At 40.9% G+C, this 24,018-nt stretch overlaps 1 protein-coding gene across 2 annotated transcripts; it reads right to left on the bottom strand.

Annotated features, from left to right (window-relative positions):
- Positions 1 to 735: 735 nt before the first annotated feature.
- On the bottom strand, positions 736 to 17,725 carry LOC116324762 (sodium- and chloride-dependent taurine transporter-like). 2 transcript variants are annotated; one of them, XM_031745487.2, is made up of 14 exons: positions 17,568 to 17,725; positions 12,402 to 12,631; positions 12,175 to 12,309; positions 9,803 to 10,037; positions 9,339 to 9,471; positions 8,550 to 8,684; positions 7,623 to 7,726; positions 7,358 to 7,482; positions 5,882 to 5,994; positions 4,670 to 4,807; positions 4,151 to 4,253; positions 3,130 to 3,230; positions 2,813 to 2,983; positions 736 to 2,484 (listed from the first exon to the last, which is right to left on the bottom strand). In XM_031745487.2, exons 2-14 carry the CDS (start codon positions 12,628 to 12,630, stop codon positions 2,329 to 2,331), a joined length of 1,878 nt encoding a protein of 625 aa, XP_031601347.2. In that variant the 5' UTR covers position 12,631; positions 17,568 to 17,725; the 3' UTR covers positions 736 to 2,328. The 2 variants fall into 2 exon arrangements, with proteins under 2 accessions (XP_031601347.2, XP_031601346.2); XM_031745486.2 differs by lacking the exon at positions 17,568 to 17,725 and adding an exon at positions 14,399 to 14,544.
- Between the last annotated feature and the right edge of the window lie 6,293 nt (positions 17,726 to 24,018).

Genomic DNA, 24,018 nt, shown 5'->3' with positions numbered 1-24,018 from the left:
GCCTTGCATTTCACTCTTGACTTAAATCCATCTGCAAACATGATTTCGCAAAGGGCTCTCTCAGTTCCCTTGAATCATTTTACACCCTTGCTTTCTCCTGCAATCAGACACTTCTTTGGTAAATCAATGCTCCAAGGATTTGAATGATGATACGGCAGAGGCCTGCCCAAATAAGTCAGCCCTGCATTTGTGTGTGTGATGTCAGAGCTGTTCCCACCTGCTACTACTGGTGAACAGTAGATTAATGGAGGAACAGACATTCTGAAAAAAAATTAGAACAGAGGTCAATGAGCCATTGCAGGGAAAGGGGAGTCAGGGTGACAGTGGTGGCCTTCACCAGAGGGCGTCTGAATAAATATAGATGGCTATTTCAGGAATGGAATCACAATGTATTATGATTTGGGCAAGGAGCAAACCTCGGAATAGAAAATGGTGTTAATGAAGGTTAAAGTGGGAGGCAGTCCCATGAGCTTATTTTCTGCACACAGGTCAAAAACATTGGTGCAACAACCCAAATTGTTCCTGTTCTGGAAGTTAAGAGCTACAAATGATACCTAGCTCACTGTCATTCATGGATTGGATAAGTGGAAGAAAATGAATGGTTGGGCAAACACCTAATAAAGTGTATATAACATAAAGCATAAACTGTGAGATCTAAAGATAGAAATTTCTCCATTAAGTAGGCATAAACACAAAGAAACTCTCATCGCTTCAGAAATATCAAATACACACAAATCCAAAGAAAAATATGTTTATTTAATCTATATAGAAATGATGCAATGTGCATCTCAAAGGGAAAAACTGTGAGACAAAAATACTTTGGTACATTTAAAATTCCACATTGCAATTTTTTAAAAGGAGAAAGCAGCAGGGTACGGTGGTGGCTCCTACACATGCTTCAGGAAAACAATCCTCAAGAAGTTGCACTGAACTATTGCAAGTTGTTTCTTTGTTATGCATTACGTATGATTAGACTACGCCACCGCTTCACTGAATATTGCACCCTGAATGTGCAAATCCGGGCTCACGATAACTGACATGTAGCGAAACACATTGGTGAGCTTTGATTAAAATAATGAATCAGTGATGGTGTTCAGATGATGTGCAGTATAAAATTGATACAAAAAGGCATATGTGATTTACAAACAATTAAAATTCTACACATAATCTCTCAAATACAACTGAATTAAAAGCCAGACTCCAGTGGTCGTTCTGCAGAGCGCACCTGCTGCTGAAAGCACAACGGAGAGAGCTGTCAGGCGGTTTAGTAAAAACTAACGCTTCTGAGTGATGTTCTCACAGATCTCACTAACAATGAGAAATCTGAATATCTGATGGTAAGTTTCTACTTTCTATTCTGTCATCGTCTCAAGAGACAACTAGATACCTCATATCAAAGTTTACAATTTCAAAAAGTTAGAAGCTAAAAATAGTTTCTCCTGAAATGTGTTGCAAATGTAGCTGCGATACTCTGCAACAATAAAAACACACTACAATAAAGGTGAAACAACATATAAAGTGCAAAGAGAGGTTTCAATAAATGCACTGGTACTGACTATAGTAGTCACACAGGCAGTGTACAAATACTCTAAAAATGCCACTTCCCTTGTTTCCCCCCCTTTTTTTTATTTCCTACCTGTCGTTTTCTCTTATTTTATCTCAACTGCTTTCAGGATGGATCGTCTTAAAAAGGCATTTCTCACAGTATTTGGCCAAGACCAACTTGTAACTTAAAAGTTGTCAAGCAAGATTTACTCTATACACTGCATATTGCTGCTCAAAATGTCATGGATATGTTTTCTGAGAGATGTCGGTGACTGGCTTCCGCCGCAAGCGGAGGTACATTCATTTCATTGTGGCATAAAATGACATAAAAATTAGAAGTCAGTACAACAAGACCGTCACAATCACGTGACACCTTCCACCTTTTTTTGCAGTTAATTACTCATTTAGTTTATTTAACAACGTGAAAAGTGAGAATTTCCTCTTTTCTTCTATAGCGCTGGCAAAAAAAAAGCAAATTCCTCATCTTTCCGGAATCAACAGAAAGGTAGTAAACATTTAAAATGTTTTATCTCGAAATACTGCCCAAACTGAGATCAGTGCCAACTACAGCAACAACAACTGTAACAACAACAATATCAATATAGTAAAAAAATGAAGAAAAAAAAATCACAAGAAAAATAAAATACAATAATAAAACCCTCTTCATAGAAATCAAACCAGACTATCTCTAACGTGAATATACTGGACAATGTAAACCTACTAAAGTTAGCAAATATGATACCACAGAAAGCACATCAATCTTATTCCTCTCACAGAGAGCGCTCACATCATTGTTTCTACAATGGTGTGGGTGGGCTTGATTAAGCCATTGTTCCCATTTGGGTCCAGGGGCTGTGTCAGCTCGCTGCCCTTCAAGTTGTATTCTTTCGGGCGGGAGCTCACGCCTGACTTCGCTGGGGCTGCCACTGCTTTGATCCTCTGAGGGAAGAAGATGAGACATTAAAATAATGATCGTCAGAAACTGGGGTGGTTTAAGGCTTGAAATGACAGTTATCAAGAAAATAAACAAGGGCATTTGATTAAGGGCAGTTTATGTGATTATTAATTATTGTGTACTTTCTTTTTAAGTAAAATGCTGAAACAAATGAACCAAAAATACATGCAAACTGCTGACTGTTGAGCTCTAATGAAACTGCTAGCTGGACTTTTCTGCTTTTGCAAAGAGCCGGGAAGTCTGTTTCCTCTTGACTTTGGATTGATTTTCCTCATTTGAATCTCTGCAGGAAAGCTCCCGTTAAAATCTCACCTCAATCAGAGGTCCCTCAGACTGCAAGATCTTGATGACCATCACCATTGGGATGCAGATCATGGAGGACAGGGCCAAAATCCAGCCCAGACCAATGGCCCAGTCAGGGTACTCATACACCTTGTTATAGGTCAATGGCTTGTACTTCACCAGTGAGAAGACAAAACAGCCCTACAGGGAGCAAACACACACACGCACACTGCATTTAGCACAAGCTGCGCCCCTTACATATGACCTTCAGCAATCAACATTTGTCACGCCATAAACCAGAGTGTCTCCAGTTCCTCCAACACAGTGAAGTGCCACTGATCTCTCACCATGCAGAGGACAGGAGTGATTATGGACCAGCTCCATTTCATCCATGGGTTTGGTCTGTAGCCAATCATATCCTCAACTGCATCATAGAAGTTATCAACTCCTGTTCAACACAAAACAGAATAAACAATAAGCCGAGTCTATTTGTTTCTGCAAAGTTTGCCAAAATAGTGAATAGTGCACATTAGATACCAGCGACTCTATAATCTACATGTATTGTTGTTTCCAATGATAGAATGACCTTGTTTCTGCCTGCTGATATTAGCATGTTTATGAGCCTTTATCTGTGTTAACTGCTATGGACTGCATTGGAGTTTCACTGGGTCATGGCTATATAGTATCAATAATCTTAGCTCTGTCTTTTACATCTTACTAGAGTCTAGTAAGATGTAAAAGACAGAGCTAAGATTATTGATAGACTAGACCATTAATGGTCTTTACTGGCTGGCTATAGATTGCTGTGTGTTTAGTGCAACTGTGCTGTAGTCCACTGGTGCAAGACATAAGCTGTTGATGTAAATATTAATTCTGTTTTTACTCTTTTACTCTTTTTTGCTGATGAATAGACAAATAACTACTATAACAGCATAATTTCAGCACAGACGCCCCCAGCTTCACAATTCAAATGTTGTCCGGGAACTACTTTTCTGGACCACAGAGCCTCCACCATTAAAAGGGGTGCCATTAAAGCACATGGGCATTAGCAGGGAAGGTGCAGCTTTACTTCCATTCCATTTAAGGTTTTTCTCTTCTGGCTAAATGTCGCTTTGTTAATATTGGTAGGGTACAATCTGGTGGGAGGCAACTCTCAGTGGCCAATGACAATCTAGCAGGGGACTAACTCCATCCTCACCTCCCCTCAACCTCAAAGCAACCCCACAGTTAAAGTTATTTACTCCTGACGTGGGAAAACCTCACAAGGCCACCTTTGTTTTACACCCCAGAGATCATTAAGACCTCTTTTACGAAACTTTTTGATGGACAGAACAGAAACCTATCGCATCTAGAGTCACTTCCACTTACCATAAACCCAGGCTACAGCAATGCATTCAAAGAACGCAACCCACAAAAGGCACACACCACTGGCTGCATAGTAGTCAAAGAGCTGGAACACATACATGCCACCCTGGAAAAAGCGGAGACAGAAAGCTGCATTAATTATCTGTGTGTGCATGTGTGTGTGTGGTGAAAAAACGGACGCCACAGAGATAGAAGGGGGTATTAAATCAGGGTGGGCGAGGGTGCTGAAAGTAGGACACAAGAATCCTGGCACCCTACCAGTAGAGTTCAACAGGTGCTAAGACGTCATTGAAGCACGGTTAAATGCTGAATGGAAAACAGCATTCCAAATTGTTCCATTCTGACACGCCGGATGTGTGTGTGGTAGTGTGCTAGGAAGCCATATTTGGCTATGACAATACAGCAGCAGAGAGGCATGTAGAAAATGTGCGGGGTTATCGCTGTTGTTCATCTGTTCCTTTTCCTTATCTTAACGGGACAGCCATCAGAAGTATGTGCGCTAGTGACTGTTGATGGACTTACTTTTGTCACCATGGCGAGTCCCAAGAGATAGCTCATGAAACACATCACAGCTATGAAGATCTCTCGCCGATAACCTTTCCTGAGGACGGCTGGATACAGATCCACAATAGAGGTGATCTGACCTTCCACTTCAACAAACTGTGGGGATAAAAGCAAACAAGTTCTCAGAGAATTTAAAAAAGAAAAAAACATTTAAAAATATGCATATCTTTCTGTGTGTGCGCAGCTCTTGTTTTGCCTCCACAAACGAGTGATTAGAGAATGAGGGCCGTCTTTGTTGGGCAGTAATGAGAATTTAAACAAGGCTCCTCTCTGCAACACTGGTTTGTTGCTACCAAGACACGAGAGCAACAAAACAGTGAATCACTGTCTCTGTCTGCTTGTCTGTGTAACACTCTCGCTCCCCTGTGTCTCCTCATTGCCTCATAAGAAACAATATGTTGCAAGAAAACTATGAATTTCCTCGCATTTATCAGAGTGCAGTGTTGTTATGCACAGAGAACACACTCCTTTGTTGCACAATAACAAAGAAAAAATCCCTGACACAACTGTGGCATGTATGTGTGAGCGAGGTTAACAATATATAGCATTCAGGAGTACAAATGTGCATATAATTTATGGCCAAATAAATGCACCCACACACGCTGGCATTAGTTCTCTCATGGAAATAGCAACACTTGCATGAGCTTTTACATGCACTCAAATTAGAGTGCTGGCCTGATCTTGCAGCTGACTGAGATGAGGAGCTTGCCATGTGCTGGACTCAGTTAGCACAGGAGTAGAATTACACTTGAAGGCAGGAAATGTGATATAGCTGGAGAATCCCTTGGGAGTATACTTGTGTTTTGTCTACTTAGATTATCTTGTCTTAATCAGAGCTCTGCCTCGTATGAAAGCTGGGCTGCTTGCGTACAAACTATTATCCTTACTTTTATTAACTAAATGTTTGGACATCCACCAACTTCCACAAAGGAGCCATGATCCTTAAGGAGTCAAATGTGGTAGTAAAATGCCTTTGTGTAAACCGGTTTCTTGTCTGTCAGTTATCTGATAACTTAGAGAGGTTAGAAACAGAAAGGAGAGACACTAAATGTGTTTTACATATTAGGTCAATGAACCCGCAGACTCTTGGAGGTGTCTGTCTCAAATTTACGGGCATAAGACCAAACAACTGTTCTGAGGATAGCTTTACACTACAGCAAAAACACTGACCTGGCTGTCAAGGCCCAGAAGCAGCAGCATGATGAAGAAGAGAATGGCCCACAGGGTTGGCAGTGGCATCATGGACACAGCTTTAGGGTAGGCAATGAAGGCCAAGCCAGGACCTGGAAGGAGAACAGAGAGGGGATGGGGAGAAGGGAGAGAGGACAGAATTAACATTTCTATCTAATTTTGGCTTGGCCGATACAGTGTGAGGGAATGGTAAAATAAAGTAAATGCTGAATTAGAGGGGCTGAGCAAAGGAAATACTGTGTTATGGCCAACAAGACATGGAATAGCTCTAACTGTGTGAAATGGTTCCTTTTTTTTTTTTTTTTTGCTGGCCATATATTAAAACCATCTTTAGACTGGTTTAGCACAAGCAACAAAAATCAACAAAAATACATACTTATGTATACAATATAAGTATACATACTTTATAAGTGACATATTACATAACTGCCAACTGTTACTCAGTGTATATTGCCTTTCTTACTATACAAATCACAGCTGCCTAACAGAATATTTACACCTCATTCATTCTGAACATGAGTTTATCAGGATGCATTTCAATAAGCACTTAATATCTGTGACATGCTACACTGCATTTTGGTTCTTAGGGTGTGCAGTGATAATAAACCTAATTTAAACAAAGCAGACATGGATTTTAGCAAAGCAATGAACCAGTTCAGTGAGATATCATAAGAGCATCAGACACAGACTCCATCAATTGAACAGCTGAGAAAAATGTAGGTCAAAATATTTGAAAAACATATATATATATATATATATATATATATATTTTGGTTTCCATATATGATGGAAGCAGCATAGAATTACTGTGTTCATTTGATTTCTTTATTATATTCCAGATAGCAAAACTTTTAACTTAAACTGAGCAGAGAAAGCATGCTTAAAGAAGACACCTCCCCTTCAAAGTCAGCATAAGAAATAGAGGAAGACAGATCCAGAACCAGTGGCGTCCATCTCAGGAGATCCACAGCTTGTTAGCAGAACTGGGCTTACAACATACAGTTACGTACATACAGTAAAGGGCCAGTCTTCTTAGCAATGGTCCAAAAGATAAAGCTACTGAACGGCATGAGGAGGATGACTGTGAGACAGACTGGTGCCACTGAACAGCTGTAGTAATGATGACGGCACAGTGCAGGAGCTCTTTAACGCCGCAGTTCATTGTGTAGCTAAAACACACAGCATCACACCAGTGCCGTGAAATCTGTCCTTAGAAAACGTGGATCACACTTTGTAGAAATAAACCTGTTTCTCTGAGGCTTTTGTTCAAGGAGTGCGCAGTTGCCGATACCTCTACGTTGCTAGATTTCGAGACTTAGATAAGCTACTTCTTTAAAATTGAATTCAATTTTCAATTTTTCCAATTGTCTTTTTTTTTTTCTTTTTTTTTTTTTTTTTTTTTATCCGGGCAGCAGCGCCCACCATCACTGCTGCCATCACCTTGGACCCTCGTACCTGACTCTGCCACATCGGCAATGTCCACCCCTTGTTCTTGTGCCATGAAGCCCAGGACGGAAAATATTGCGAAGCCAGACACAAAACTGGTACCGCTGTTGAGGCCTCCCAGCAGCAAACAGTCCCTATGTCACACATATGTCATGGAGGTTGTTAATGAACACAGGTGGAACCGAAGTTCCCATTTTCTTTTCACGCAACCGTCTCTGACACGAGTTGCTGTCACTACTAGACTCCCACTCGCCCTAGTGGAAACACAGCTCACCTGTAGCAGTTGTATTTGTACTTGTTGTAGCTCCCCAGTGACGTCATGGCGCCCAGGCAAATGGCATAGGAGAAGAAAATCTGGGTTCCTGCATCAATCCACACCTGAGAAGTAGGATGTGATTGCTGATTTTTCAAGATTTCAAAAGATTGCCTCAAATCTACAATCACTGGTCTTTTTACATGCTTAAGGGTAGTAGAAATAAGGTTTAAGTACTCCATCATCATCATCCTATCATCTTGTTCTATTATATCCAACACACAGAACGATGTGACCAGTAAAATTCAAACAATGAACTGAAAATTGCTCGAAAGCTAAAAATCGTGACCATATTGTTTGACTTGGAACTGAAGGGGAACTGAACTGAACATCTAAGGAGCATGAGTATGATGTGAAGGTGCAGTAAAGCCATAAACAGCAGCAGTGGAATATCTTAGCTTAGCAAAAAGTCTGGGAACAAAAGGAAACAGACAGCCATTGACTCTTTCCAAAGGCAATAAAATCCACCAGCAAATCCAGAGATCACTAACTGGTATCCATGGAGGGAATCTGATAGGTAGGCTGTTTCTTCCTCTTTATAAAATTATATGGTCAGAGTCATGTCTTGAATGTAAGCATATTCACTTGCTTTTGCAACTGTATCCTATTAAACTGATTTGTTGCTGCTTTTTTTAATCTTTTGGTTTAACGGACTAAAGTTATATTCTCTTGATGTGTGAGCTATGCAGGTGCTTTTTGGGGTCTTTATGCTAAACTAATCAAACTGTCTGCGTTGTATAGCTTCATATTTAAAGTTCAGAAAGCTCATTTATTGCTTGCTCATCAAAAAAACAACAAGTAAACGTCTTCCTTTATATAATTTTATATGACCCAGAGTCTATTGTAGGAAGCTTTAACAGATCAAATAAAAAAGGTTTTCATTCTTACCTCTGGATCTTGTAGGCGGGTTACGTTAGGGTAAAGGTAAAATTTGATCCCTTCTCTGGCTCCAGGAAGAGTCACGCCACGCACCAGCAGTACAATCAGCATGACAAATGGGAAAGTTGCTGTTATATACACCACCTAGACCGGACAAAGGATTTATTAGCTAAAAACAATGAACAACAGTTACAGGGTTATGACTCATCACTGTTGGGATATACACTTCTTCATTTTTTAACTTTCATTTCTACTCATATTTGTCCAGCTCCAGCTCAAAGGAAACATTGTTCTTATTGGGTGATAACAATTTCCCCCTACGAATAACTGAGTGGAGGGCCTACACTTCTTCTATAAGAAAAGTCATGCATGACACAGTATAACGTGGCATTCTTGCAATCTGCATACAATAAATCCTGAATTGTTAGCTGATCATTTTAAGACAAATTTGTCACAAAAATAGGGAAATACGCACACCTTCGGTTCCTAATAGAGTTAATAATTTTCAAAGACTCATGCCTTTTGCCTCTAACCCATTTTCGGGTCTGCTAACAGAAACAAAGGCAGGACTAAGGAGCGCCAGTCAAGTGTTTACAGCAGACAGTGTGTCTAGCCAAGGACTGACTTCCAGGACAACGTGGAGGCCTGTGTCTCTTAATCATCTTTATTAACCTTGTTTCCAAGCATGAGGGCTTTCTCTGAGCAGCAGTGTTTTGTCACTGACTTGTTAGGGAAAAACTAAAAAACTGCATCCAAGCAACCCAAAAAGTACAGGGTGTGTTGATGAGTCACACTCACTTTCCCTGTGGACTTGACTCCCTTCCAGATGCAGAAAAAGCAGATGACCCACACTGCCAGGAGACACAGTGCTAGGTCCCACTTCAGGGGCCCTATGTCTTCAATTCCAGTGGAGATGCTTAGGACGTTGCGTCTGCAGAGAAAACGTATGTAAGTCCCCAACTAACAATTCACGAATTGCCATTACATCCAAACATATTACAAAGCAAATGTGCATGAAAAAAAAACAACTTTCCTTCAGTTTAATCCCACAGTTAAGGTCTAACTTTGAGGATGAACTAGCATGGTGCAGCGCAAACCAAGTTTATATTAAAATAGTGGAGAACTAGTGCTTCCTAAAAGTAAACACTCCTCTTGCAAGAATGTCGCTGTTCAAACACATTTACACAAGCAAGATAAAGAAGCGCTGTTACTTTAGTATATTGAAGAGTGGATGTGTGTGGGGGTGTGTGTGTGCCACTCACTCCCAGAACTCGGTGACGGGGGAGGTAAAGTTGGTAGCGTTGGCTGCCAGCCAAAGGGTCTTGTTCTTGCGCACTGTGTCCTCTACACAGTGCTCTGTGTTCCAAGGCTGCTTGCACTTTGCCCAGGGGAGCTCGGGCTGAAAGCACTGAAACAGGTAGTAGAGTCCCCAGGCCAAGATCACAATGTAGTAGATGTTTAGTAGAGACACGATCACGATAGAGGCATAGCCAATACCTGGAGACACAACAAGAGGGCGGGCAGATTTGAATTTTAAGGTAAAAATTTCTTTTAACATTTGAATCAGGCTTTGCGTCGGCTTCGTTTAAAGCTGCAGTGACAGATTTGTGACCACTTGTGGGCAAAAAATAGCTGTGAACACAACATTGACAAAACACGTGATTCAGTTCTCCTTTTTTGTTCAGCTGCTCACCTACCCTATCAGTTTGTTGTTTTTGCTACTGCCTATTGTGAGAGCTCAGTCAGAGTGAACCAAAACAGGAAATTAAAACAATGCAAAGTATACAATACGGCACACATAATTTGCTGCAGAGATGGGTTAAAATTCCATGCGTGTTCATCAAAACAAGCTGATGGGAAATTACTCATGTGAGCCTCTGTTTATTTCAAAATATCGATAATAGCCACTTTAAAAGAACATGAAAATATTGTGAAGTTACAGCAGAGACACGGAGTGTGGTCAAAGGTGAACAAGAAGCCTTTATTCGAACTTGAACACAGAGAAACACAGCCCAGGCTTCACTTGACTATCTACTGTTATAATGTCCTTAGTGTTTTTAAGTTATTTTTAGATGACTTTGCTGGGAACCTGGTCACAAACACCCCGGTACTCTTCCATTGCTTTGGAGTATTTTTAAACTTATCATCTCTTTCACTCCCACCTCCCCCTTCCTACATTCCAAATGCAAACTGATAGACGACGCAGCCCTCCGATGTGTACGTGCACGCGGTGCACATGAGTAAACTCGCATATTCTCTGTGTAATAAAAACACATTAAGGTATGCTGAACAGCACAGAGAGCTGTGATTGGTCAGTTCCGCAGCTAACTGGGGACTTTCTCTATCGTGCCTGAGGCTATAACAGCAGGTGGGCAGACATCAGCTTCGGCATTCTTTGGATAACAGGGACTGTTGACAGCTGCTGGAGATCCGGGAGCCATGCAGTTTCCTCTTCTTTCCTCTTGCGTGATGTCCCACGTGTGGACATGAGTAAGAGTGTCAAAGCAGCTGCCACGGGTGTGGTGCGTCAGTGCTTGTCTATAGCTGTCATTCAAATGTAAAGGGCTGCATGTAAGAGGTCCCGCAAGAGCTCAAGTAAAGAAATCAGGTGACAAAAGAGCAACTGTGGCAGTGTTGTCCCGCAGTACTCACAGTTTTGATTATATCTCATAATCCAAAACAAAACAAGCAGGCACGCTGCAGCTCCATGGCAACAAAGTGATCAGAGTCTCATGCAGCAGGTTTGCATAAGACTCTGATCATTGCTAGGCAACTTTTGCCCCCTCATAGTCTGTTTCTATGGCAACCAAGAACTCATCAGTCGATTTCAGCAAGCACATTTTGGGGGAGAGACGCGACACTTATTATGAACAGACATCTATGAGAGAAAACTTGCTGTCCTCTCCCACCCAGCAAAGAACCCTTTATGCGCTAGATACTAAACAAATAAGCTAACCGTGTTGTTGCGCTGAAGCATGCACACAGCTGAAGTTCACAGCAGTTTCAACTGCTTGGTGGCGCGTACATGCTTGTAGGAAAATTTTAGGTAAGTGTGCTTGTCGTTCTTTTTTTCTTTGCTTTCTGTATGAATAATACAAGCTTGCATTACATTTGTTCAAGAGTTAGAGTAAGCTGGAGATATGTGATGGTGTCTGCATGAGGACTGAGTTGTAAATGTAATGTTGTGAAGCATTGTGTGTGTGTAGTAGAGCTATAACTGGGTTTTTAATGTTTTTTGTTTTTTTTTAAACGGGAAAATAACCTAATATATAAACATGCTTGTCCTCCAGCCGAAGCTCTGATCCTCGGTATTCAGGAATTTTAATTCTTAGCTTCTGCATTTCTGCATTCTTTGTGATGTAACCTTCACAACACAAAGCAGTCTAATGGGGTAAGACTGGTCTAATTGCACTGGCAGAGAGAAGAGGACACCTCGGCAGAACATGCTGTCCAAATGATGAATACTGGACTGACACAGGAGGAAAATGAGGGCAGAAACCTCACTCAGACAAATGAGGCTTTTACTCAGTGTTAAATATTAAACGAACGAGTAGGGGAACATTTGTGCTGCTGTGCAGAGGTTTTATTCTTCTTTCTGTGGGTGGGAAGTTTGTTTTTGTGTGTTTGAACTGACCAGTAAAGATGGGGCAGAGCTTAGCCCAGCAGGTGATCCCTCCCTCAGAGGTGTACTGGCCCAGTGCGACTTCCAGGAAGAACACCGGCAGACCACCCCCGAAAAGGAAGATGAAGTAAGGGATAAGAAATGCACCTGAGGAATTCAAGCACAATTGAGTTCAGATATTTTGTGACCTTAATATTGATCTTTTTTTAAATATATCTGTTGTGCATCTATTATCTTACCGCCACCATTTTTATAACAAAGGTAAGGGAAGCGCCAGACGTTTCCTAATCCGACAAAGCCTCCGGCCACGGACAGGACAAAGTCGAGCTTACTGGCCCACTTCTCCCTCTGAGGAGCTTTGCCTTCTGCCTCATCCTCAGGTCTCGTACCTGGGCTCTTCCCTGGTGAAGGTTTCAGAGTGTCCTTGTGAAAGTCCTTCAGACACTGAAGCTTCTCTTTTTGTGCCATGCTGCAGGCAAAGAAAAAAAGACACAATGATACAAACAAAAGGAGAGAGGTGAGCGGGAGGCGCATTAGGGAGATAATGCTATCTCCTGACTGTGTTTCGGCTTGCTGTGCGAGCACATAATATACACGACAATGCTGTTAATTTTGCTAATCTGAGCAACTCATGCCTGGAGGTCATTCAGACTATAGAAATGGTTGGGGAGCAGATTTGCATTTGACAGGAGAGCAGAGGTATATTAGATAGGATACTGTATGGAATGAGCTTCAGGCAAGAAGAGTCAAAATGCAAATTCTACTATTTTACCAAGAGATATCAAAACATCAGCGCTACAGATTGCAACAGAATACACTGGAGCAATCACACAGTGAAGAAACCCACTGTCTTTCTTACTCTGTCGCAATAATCCACAGATGAAGAAAATCATTTGGTTTTAAACACATGCTGTAAACCACAGTTAGATTACACTGTTGTAATCAAGATGAGTGTTTTTTACAATGCAGTGAAAGGCTTTATGAACCCGAGTTAACCTGAAGGATCTCTGTTTTTTTTCCTACCACATCAGTAGCGAGTCAGATCAACAGGATCCAAATTTAGAGAGGAAGATATCCTTGTACATCCTCGTAGTGCTGGCTACTCTCAAGAAGCTACAACAGCCTAAGTTAACGCCAGTGTTTACACTGTAAACCATCTTTCCACGAAAGACAGGATTTGTTAATACAGGTCGAGGTATCCTATTGCGCTGCGTGTGCCAAAAAGAAAAAAGCAACCCTAATAGGGTAGGAATAACTGTGTGAATATAATTTAAGCTCCCAGCCGGTGGGTGTTTTAGAAAGAACAAAGGAGCCATGATGACAAAGCTATAATTAATTCTAAGATATGAGATTCAATCTGATGCTACTGAGAATGAGTTGGCAAAGCAAAATCAGATACTTCCCCTTAACAAAGATCAGGTGATGAAAAGCATGTGCAGAAACTAACTAATCTGAGTTCAGTTCCTCTTGACACCTAGTCAAGAGAACTTTTTTTTTAATATAGAGACAGTTAAAAAAAAAAGGAGGCAATTAAAAATATAAGGCCGTTTGAATTTACAATCATGCTTTCATCTCTCAGGAAATGGACTTTACCCAACAACAACATTGGGGAAAAGATTCTCTGAGAGCTCTCACATGTCTGTTGTGGACTCTGTCTCCTCACTAAATTAGTGCACACTGTGAGCCATCTTTTTCTGAGTTTTCTCTCTTCCTGTTATGCATGACAAGTTCACTTGAATTGCTTGCCATTCTCAGGCTTGCTTACATAACTGGATCAGTTCTGTTTCTCATCCTGTTTCTCTCTCTCGCTCTCTCTTTATCCCTTTTACTCCCCTCCTTTTACTCCCGTCCACTCAGCGTAAGCTTTCACTTGCCTGCCTCGTGTTAGGAAGCTATAGATTTAAGCAAACAGTCCTTTGGGCTGGCCCCAGATATAGCTCACAAGAAATTCCCTAAGCTTATAAGAAGGAAAACAGTGTTACTTGTTGAAAATCCTCAGTGATGAATGTAAAATTACTGCCTTTCTTCTTCATGTCAATTTGCATCACAAAAACAACAACAACAACAAAGCCTATTCGCAGTTCTTTCACACAGTATTTAATCTCAACAAGAGGCTCTTAATACCCCAAAAACATTACTTTAAAACCCACTGACAGACAAAGCTGTGACTTCACACACCCAAGCTGTACCCGGTAAAATCAAATCTCCCCTCAGAAAAGCAATACAGAAAACTTACATTTCCTTCATGGCTGCGACTATGTATAATGTTCCTCTCTCTCAGCTGTCACCATTCCTCTGTACTGAATGTCTTTATGCCGCCAGGGTCAGAAGAAGTGAAGCTGACAGCAGAGCCCGCCCCTTGGCTAAAGACAATTAAACCCAAAGTAGAGATTGGACACAGCTTTCCTCTGACAGACAACTCAGGTACCAACATGGGAGACTGTAAATTTCCACTTACAAGTCCCTGCCCACAAACATACAAACTGCCAAGTGGTGGGGGACGAGTGTGTGTCACACAAGCAATGCATACACATACTATTTATTCATGTTGTAGACACAGAGGACATTTCAGAGGAAGAGACAGACTGAGAGTCCTTCACTAGTTTATGATCTGGTACAAAGGGACCAACTGAATGAAGCACTGAGAGTTTGTTTGTTTATTTGTTTGTTTTAGACACTTAAACAGAACTGAAAAATGAATTTAACTTTCACAAACCCACTTCCTCTGAAGAGGGATCTTCATGTGAAAACTACTTTAATTTAAGACCATGTCGAAATGTCCTCTGTCCTTTCATGACACGTGGCGTTTTATCTGGGAAATGTAAACAAGTACAGTATCAGCTAATAACAATGCCAAATAAGGTAATGTGTCTCCTCTGCTTGTCCATGGTCTATTGGGATCCAGTTCATTGCTTCAATGGCTCACAATGGCTGGCATGGAAAAGTCCGTTTAAACTCCTCCTGAGGATTTACACAGTTAAATGAGGGACAAGAATCGGCTAGTGACAAGCTGCCGGTTAAATACACCTTTGGCCCCTCTTGGATTCATTATCTATACAGTATGTTCCTCAGTGTCGTGCTCTATATACAATTTGGGTTATGCCAAGTTAGGTCCATAATTTAGCTAATAATTAGCCATGGATTCTTCATAATTCATCGTGTCATGTCCACCAGCAGTTACATCATCAATAAACACTTTGACCTGGTTTTAATGGCAGCCATACACGCCCATGCCATAACACTACCTCCACCATGTTTGACAGATGATGTGGTATACTTCATATCATGAGCGCTTTCTCTCCTTCTCCATACTTTTCTCTTCCCATCATTCTGGTTAATACTTCAAGTTAATACTTGTAAATTCAACACTCTGAATCAGCTTCAGATATGTCTGCTTCTTCTGAAATAGAAAGGAAACACGCCTCACCTGGAAATGAAACTGCTTGTCAGTCAACTGTCCAATTATCTTTTAGCCTCTGAAAATGGGACTAAGCAATAAAAAAGGGGTGTAATTCCGCTGAGGCAAAACTCTTCCTAACTGGACCTAACTATAACATTTGACAAAGACTACCTGATCTCTTGCATGGAAGACCACAAGATTTGTATTCTGACAGTAGACGCTTGCAGCACAAAGAACATCTGTTAGATGGGGTCATAAAACCAAACATAGTAGTGTGTTACGGAAAACGTAGGGATTGATACCTGATGAGTAATATCAAACTGGATGGGTGTGAATATACTTTGTTCTTTCACCTACTACTTGTTTTTTCCCTTTTAGAATTGCGTTTTTGTTTTTGTTACAGGCTTTTACATCTCGTCTTCTGCAATTTGGATAAAGTGTGGGCTTTAAAACTGATGCTCACTTTGCGATGATCAGGTCTGTGTGCAGACTGAACACCGCGTGAAAATGGGTAAATTCATTTATATAGCACATGTTATTAAGCTTTAATGCAATGTTCTTTGCATAAATAAACAACCGAATATGCATCCTGTTGGACTGTGGGAAGGATATGGAGGAACTGGAGGGAAGCTATGCAGGTGCAGGGACAAAATGCAAATGCTACACAAAAAGGATCCAACTGGTGAGAAGTTTCAAAGCCAGACCTTTGTGAAACGGTAGTTCTAACAACCACACCACTGCACCATCAGCAATAAATGAATAAAAATGTAAAACATATCACATATATGACATAAGTGGACCTGCTGTTCATTAAATTGACCACACAGCAGCCTTCCTTTAAAAAAAACAAGAAAGAAATAGAAGCTGTTGTGATGGGTATCTAATCAGAAGGCAGTCTAGAAAGGAGGACCACAGTAACTGAAGGTCCCCTTGCCAAAGTTGGGTGGGGTACAGTTTAAAGACCTTTCATTTTGAAGGTGATTCTGTGTTGTATCAGCAGTCAGTGAGCTAATATATTAAAATGTTTGTGTTTTGTGTTTTTGTATTTGAAACGAAGAATTGCATCCAGGAAAACACCATCCATCAAAGAAAATCGAACAGCATCGCCTCTTAATTTAGCGGAGAATCCCAGTTTATTTTCAGGTTTACAAGCAGTTTCACAGTAATATATGAAACTACTACTCATGTCACGAGTTCACAAACAAAAACACTTTTTTAAAGTCAGCCTTCAAGAAACACTGTGAGCACCTCACCCCCTCCGAAAGGCCAATTCGGGGACTTTATTTTCAGCACCGATGCCAAAAGAGGTACAGCGACCCCTGAGGTTTTATCCGCTGAGAGGGCGGACTAGTGTTACTAAAGGACACATGCCAATCCATCATACACTGACTGAGGCGGAGACAGAAGAAGTAGGTTAAGTATGTGTCACTAATATATAAGCTAGTAAACGTCTTAGTTCATCACACCTACTTCAGCATTCACTCTGCTAATGATTTGTGGCTGAGGAAAGCGAAGGTGCACCTTGACACTTTCCTTATCCTCATCACATATCACTGTGAAGCCCGTCCGCCCCTGAACGCACCACAGCAGCTCAGCAAATACGACCAAACAGAAACTGGAAACGCTGTCTTATCAGACACGATGAACAGGCAAAAGAGGGTTCAAAGACCAGAACTTAGCTCCTTTTTTTTTTCTTTTTTTCAGTATGTAACCAAAACATGCCCTAATTTAGTCACGCCGTTTGTATGGCAAGGCTGAAACAGTCTTCCTTCTTTGTAGCGGATACAGCATCATGTGAGAGAAAAAGAGGAAATGTTTTCAGCTTTTTATGAGCGAATATAAAGGATCAACAAGCTTGCTTCCCACATCAGAACACTAAATATTAAACAAACAACAACTTACATTTGGATTAATTAGGGTTTCTCCTATCGCACATTTTCTCCTATTAAAACATAGTCTATTAACCTCATGCACTTAATGATATACAAAGAATTTATAGGATTACCTGTCCACCTGTCCTCTTACTTTTACTAAGCAGCCTGTTGCTCCTTGTTTGGTAGCCTATGTTTAACGACGAGTCATACAATGTAATCTACTTTTTTTCTCCCCCTAAGATCGCTGATTCAATGAGCGTGTGCGCGTTAATATCAGTTTGAGTGGAAAATCACTAGCTTCTCCATGCAACTCTTAAAGTGGCAGTCTCCCTGCATCCGCCCTTTTACCTGATTCTCTTGACAGCTTCTGACTGACAGACCGATAACGACTGGCAAAGTTATAAACCATCGTGCGGCATTGATCAGGGATTTGCAAAAGCGCAGACGATGAACATTTATAGGGCTAAGTTTAATTTAACATGACAGAGAAAAGCACCATAAGAAATAAACCAGAATTACGCAAGTAAATTCGGTATGACTTAATGGCTTTATTGGTGGTTTATAAATGATTGACTATGGTACAATATCGATCAATTATTACCCAATACTGACATACAAGTGGAAAAATACAGCTGGAAGCTATCTATCATTTCTAGTAATTTTGATGTTATGGCAATCAATTAATTAACTGTAGCTTTCTGATAAGGTGGTTCACCTCTCATTAAAACGTAGAGTGCGTGATATTCGTGGTTCCCAGGGAATGAATATCCTACTATCTTGTCGTCTAGCACCACCACGAGGGTCATATTTTCTAGTCAAATGGTGTAAAATTAGATTCGATTTTTCACAGGATGAAGACATTTTGAACAGGTGGTAGCAGCAAAAGCACAGGAGTAACCTAATGTCGTCAACAATGGCTGTGCTCCCTGTAGGTATATAAGTAAACCATGGCATTGTGCCATGAGACCAATCGAAGGACCCTTAACCAACCACACCTGTTGGAAAGAAGCCATTTTTACCCATTTTGAATGTCTGGCCTATGTATATGGGTGTGAGTACAACTGATAAAAGCCATTCAGTGGGTTATTCAGTCATTAAAATTGGGTGAGCTGTTAATTATTTACAGATATACTTATAATGCTGTCACATCACTGCTGTAAAAACGTGTTTACCGTAAGTACTTTGATGTTTCAGTCACGTTTTTATCTTGTAGAACTACATAAAAAATTAGAAAATGATCAGAGTCTTACTTTAGTCAATTTGTCTGAATCACAATATTCCCAGCAGCCTCAGCTGGACTTCTAATTATATGTTAGCATGCTAACAAGCTAAGCTAAGATGAGTAACATTGTAACTACACCTGACACTTGTTTTATTAGCATTTTCAGCTAACATTATAAGTCAGGATAAGCTAACAGGATAAGTCTCACAGATCTGCTGCTAGTATGCCTGTTTGAGGTTGTCATCGGGCCACGAACTACAGACCAATTTTAATGCCAGCTGGTGTGGCCAATTAAAGACAAAAACACTGCTCCAATTTTTTTTTCCTTCTCGTAAGTGTGAAGAAACACTTTCATAAATGTGTCATACCCATAGCTGAGTCAGAGCCAAGAAATTTAACAACCCCAAGTTAAAGATTAGCTTTTACCTTACCCTTTTACCTTTTACCTAAAATGTGCATGAAAACAGAAATGATTGATTCATGTTTAAATATTTCTCCAATTCAAGAAGTGATTCTTTGATAAAACAGATGATGGAAACAATAACTGAGTCTACTGAGTCCATCCATTGAGCCAGCCATTTTCCCCCATCCATTAACCCAGAGGTTAACCTATAGCTATTGCAGGGGCGCGGTATGAAAAGAAGAAAAAAAAAGAGCGCTTGGACACTGTGGACGGGTTTTTGAGCTGCTCCGCAAAGCAGGAGATGAAGCATCGCCAAATATGTTTCCAAACCAACTTCCTTCCAAGCCAAAGACAGGAAAATATGGTGAAGCATATCTTCCTTTGGCTTGACTGCACAAGTGTCAAGGTAGTCTCCCCTGCAAAATTAGTTTCTGTGACCGCAGTGTTTCAAATGACAAACAGGATCCCACATTCTTGATTTTTAGTTCACAATGGAGTTTGTAAACAAAATATGGGTGTGTGTGTTTGGAGGATGTGTTTAGGGGGTTAGGTGGTGGGGGGCACGAACATTTTTCTTGTAAAAAAGGGGGGCCTGGCAAAAAAGGTTTGGGAACCACTGCATTAACCGATAGCTTCTTCTTGTTTCAGCTGCTCCCTTTAGGAGTCGCCACAGTGAATCATCTCCTTTGACTGCTGTCAGCAGCTGGGTCTGTGACCCAGTGTTTTGAGTTTATTTTGTTTTTTTGTTTTTCTTATGTTAGATTGCATTCATGTTAAGTTCTTGTGTTATTTGGTTAGGTTTTAGTTGAGTGATTTATTCTAGTTTGTTTCATCCATGTCTCTGCGTTTATGAGTGTTTTTGTGTAAGTCTGTCTTGTCCCTTTTCTGTTCCCACATGTCTCTCCTTGTATTCTGTGTCTCCCCAGTCTGCCCAGTTTGCCTGTCTCCATGTTCTATTGTCAAGCTTGTGTTGTCATGTCTGCGTTCCTTTATGTTTCCTGTTTTATTTTGAAAGTCGTGTTTCTATGTTCAGTGTGTTTAGTTTTGCTTCCCCTGTGGCGTTGTGTTCATTTGTGGCAGCTGTGTTTCCCCAGGTGTTTCCACTTCCCTCGTTACCCTTCTGTGTATTTAAGTCCTCTGTCTTAATCTGTTCAGTGTCAAGTCATGGCTGGTCTTTCTTTTCTTTTTTTTTCTTCTTTTACTACAGCTCATGTTCTGCATGTTCCTGGTCAGTTTTCATGTTATGTTTCGTAACATTGTTTGCATAGTTAGTTTAGTTCTTTTCTCTTTTAGGTTTTAGTTTAGTTTTGCCCTTGTTTCACATTGCCTTGTCTTTCTGTTTTTGATATTCAGCCAAATAAAGGGCTCATTTTTTGTTAAACTTCAGTTTTTCTCTCCCGTGTCTGCATTTGGGTTCGCTCCACAAACACACCGGCCATCACCCTGTCTGTTACACCAACTCTCTGAGCGTCCTCCTTCACTACATCCATGAATCTTCCTCTTTTCCTCTTGTCTGTTGCATCCATATTCCGCATCCAGTGCATAGCTCCACTTCTCTGGGCTTTGAAATATTTCAGGCCTGATCCCTGAAGTGAAGCAGCTGAGGTTCAGTCATTTCTTTGGCATGTAGCTCACTGCACTGTAGTTTTGTCTTAATCTGGAGCATCAGCCATACTAAACAGATGGCACAGCCACGTGTTTGTATGTCATGCATTGACGGTAGGGACACATGCACCGTCTCTCTGGGTGGATATAAGACGGTGCCCACTGAACAGAACCACAGTGTGTATGCAGGAAGGTTATCTGTGAATTTCTGGCATCAGTGTCAAAACACATTTTTAACAGAGCACATGGATTAGATGAAGTTTAAATACAGGGTTTGAAAAACAGGAAGTGAAAGTTGACTCATGGTTTCATTTACCAAAATATGATTAATTTTTAACCTGGAATGAACCCAAGAAATTCATTGTGCAATTTAATAATAATAATTAAAAAAAACGCTCTCAAATCAAGTCAGATGAAAAACAGATTATCCGGTTCCCTATTTTTACTCTGTGCATGCATTTCCTTGCATGTTTCATTATTTGCCTTGGAAGCAACATCTCGTGACTCTCTTGTGGCCTAAAGCAAAGCGTCTTTTAAAGCCTTCCTGTGCCTCTGGGTTTCAGTGAAGGTTTCACTCTGCAGAGAACAAAAGCTCTGTCAGTGGGACAGACTGACTTCTGATGCCTGAGGATAGAATAGCGAGGAAACCGGAAAGGGACCGGGGTAAAAAACATGCAAGTTTGGCCGCTCACTAGTTGTAACAAAAACCAACCCTGAATCTAAATTAGCCAAACACACACGGAGGGGGGGGGAGCTTTATCTAACTTAAGAATGGGAGGCATGCCTACAGAGTAAACATCCCAGACGTGGAATGATAAAAAATATATATTTTAAACTTGAAATAAGTTAGAAGAAAAATAACTTTAAAAAACTGCAACCCTAGTGGATCAGTGAGATTTATTGTTTTAATGTTTTTATTTTAAAGTCAGTGTTTCTCTTTGAGCTGCTCAGTCTTCCGTTTTGAAACCTAAAAGCTGATCATTTATACAGATGATTACAAATGATTATATATTTGATTTGAATGTCTTTCAACTTTTAGCTACCATGCTAGTTTTAAAACTCAGTGTTTATAGCTCTAGGCAGCACGGTGGAACGGTGGTTAGCACTGTTGCCGCACAGCAAGAAGGTCCTGAGTTCAATTCCAACATCAGGCCGGGGTCTTTCTGTGTGGAGTTTGTTCTCCCCGTGTTTGCGTGGGTTCCCTCCGGGTACTCCGGCTTCCTCCCACCGTCCAAAGACATGCAGCTTGTGGGGATAGGTTAATTGGATAATCCAAATTGCCACTAGGTGTGAATGTGAGCATGAATGGTTGTCTGTCCCTGTGTGTTGGCCCTGCGACAGACTGGCGACCTGTCCAGGGTGTACCCCGCCTCTTGCCCTATGACAGCTGGGATAGGCTCCAGCGCCCCCAGCGACCCTGAAAAGGATAAGCGGAAGCGAATGGTGTTTATAGCTCATTTGCTTTTACTTGTCAGTGTGCATTGCATTAAACTTGGAGGTCCTTGGAAATCATTTATCCATTATGTGCTTTTTATACTTGTGTCTCAGAGCCAAGAGCTGAACAGACCTAAAAACAATTAAACCATAAAGACTGGTTGTAGGCACTTCCTCCACTTGATAGCAGTCATAATATGGAATGATGTCCCTGGGCTTGTTGTCACTCTTAGCAGGGATCCAGGCTCACACAAGTGGATGCAGCACAGACAGATGAGTGACTCTAACTCTGAATAAATTAAGTAACAAACAAAGCCACAGAAACCTGAAACCTAAATTTAAGACATTAGGGTTTGATGGTTGTTCTTTTTTAAATATTAGAAGCATAAAAGAGGAAATGCAAACTATAAGAGAAAAAAGGATGTTGCACATTCTTCTGTTTTACTGTTTTCATCTGCACAAAAAAAAAGGTTTTTGAGTTGCTTCAGTGCTTCATATATATCTGTGGAAACTCTTTGTTTTAACCAAACAAAGCAGAACTAGCATGAACCTCTCCTCTTCGCAGGTTACACTTCATAACTCAGCGCGTTTGTCAGGATCGAAGCGTATATTCACAGATATTCCACCTGTGTGTTTACATTTGAAGAGTTCAGGGCCAAAGGTTGTTGTCCTCGACAGATTTAGCCTGTCTTTCGTTAGAGGTCTGTCTAAGGGCAAAACAGTCACATGGTGACAGTGTAATCCCGTCTCACATGCAGACACTGTATCACTCTGCAGAGCTGGCTGTGTTCGCTGCTGGCAACCTTGTGACTCACCTCAGGATGAACATGATGTTGTACTGTACACAAACAAGTAAATGTAGAAATAATGGAGCGGAAAGTGAACACATATCTGACTGACAGCACATCGGACAGACGCGACCGCGAAGAACGACCTTTACTGCAGCTTAGATTTGTTTCTGTGATTAGCAGATTGCCGGATATATTTACTCAGCTTTCTCGGAGAGCTCCCTGTCTTCGACAAAGCTGACTAATACGACCACTGCTCGCTTGCTCGTCTGTCCCCAAACTGCTAATACTTAAAGGGAGCGTGTAAGGCTTAATCCCATATTACCGTGGCTATGTTAAGTGTAAGCATCTGACTGTAACACTTCTAAGCAGAGCCTCCATGCAGAGCACGGAGATAAACAGAATTCCTGCTTGATAAGCTCAAGCTGCAATCAGTCTTTATGAAAGTTTATAAGCGTTCTTATTGCCTGCTCTTTGAATTTGACACGACACTGGAAATGTGGGGGAAATGAGTGTCTGCTGAAACCCTCTCATATCAAGGCAATCCAATAAAGAGATCTTCCAGGCGGGAACCTGTTGTTCAGTTAAGTGTGTTTAGACCTGATGATGCCATTTCTTACATAATGGCTGGCTGGGACTACACTACGCCGGCGAGTCTTTCTAACAAAATGTAAGCACAGGCTTTTTCTGGTGCCAAACAAGGACTGTAACTACAGTACAAGGAAGAAAACTATGCAAATTTTATATTGTGTGCATCAGAAGCACCTGCATCTTTTTAAATGCTTATTTGTCCAAAAAATTATAAAAGTGGGATATAAGGTACAGCAAAGACGTGAAAGAGACAAAGCCTTTCAGGTCAGTCACTGGATAAGTATGGGCTTACCACTCTCCCCCTCTCTGTCTCTCACTAAGGTGGTAATCTCCAACTAATAGCAAATTAGGATATTGGCAGTGACAGCAGCTGTGAGTTATGTCTGCCGGCTGCAAGGACATGTCAATACTCAGAGACAAGGTCGCAAATGTGCAGGTCTGAGAACATGGTTACAGATGATACCTTTAATGTCATGGTTAAATTTGATTTTATAATGATGGAATCATGTAAAATATCAGAGAAATATAAGACGTGGTAA

This window comes from Oreochromis aureus, linkage group 20 (assembly GCF_013358895.1).
Source record: "Oreochromis aureus strain Israel breed Guangdong linkage group 20, ZZ_aureus, whole genome shotgun sequence".
NCBI lineage: Eukaryota > Metazoa > Chordata > Actinopteri > Cichliformes > Cichlidae > Oreochromis > Oreochromis aureus.
The sequence above is the reverse complement of the archived record's forward strand: the minus strand, read 5'-3'. Positions and strand labels throughout refer to the sequence as shown.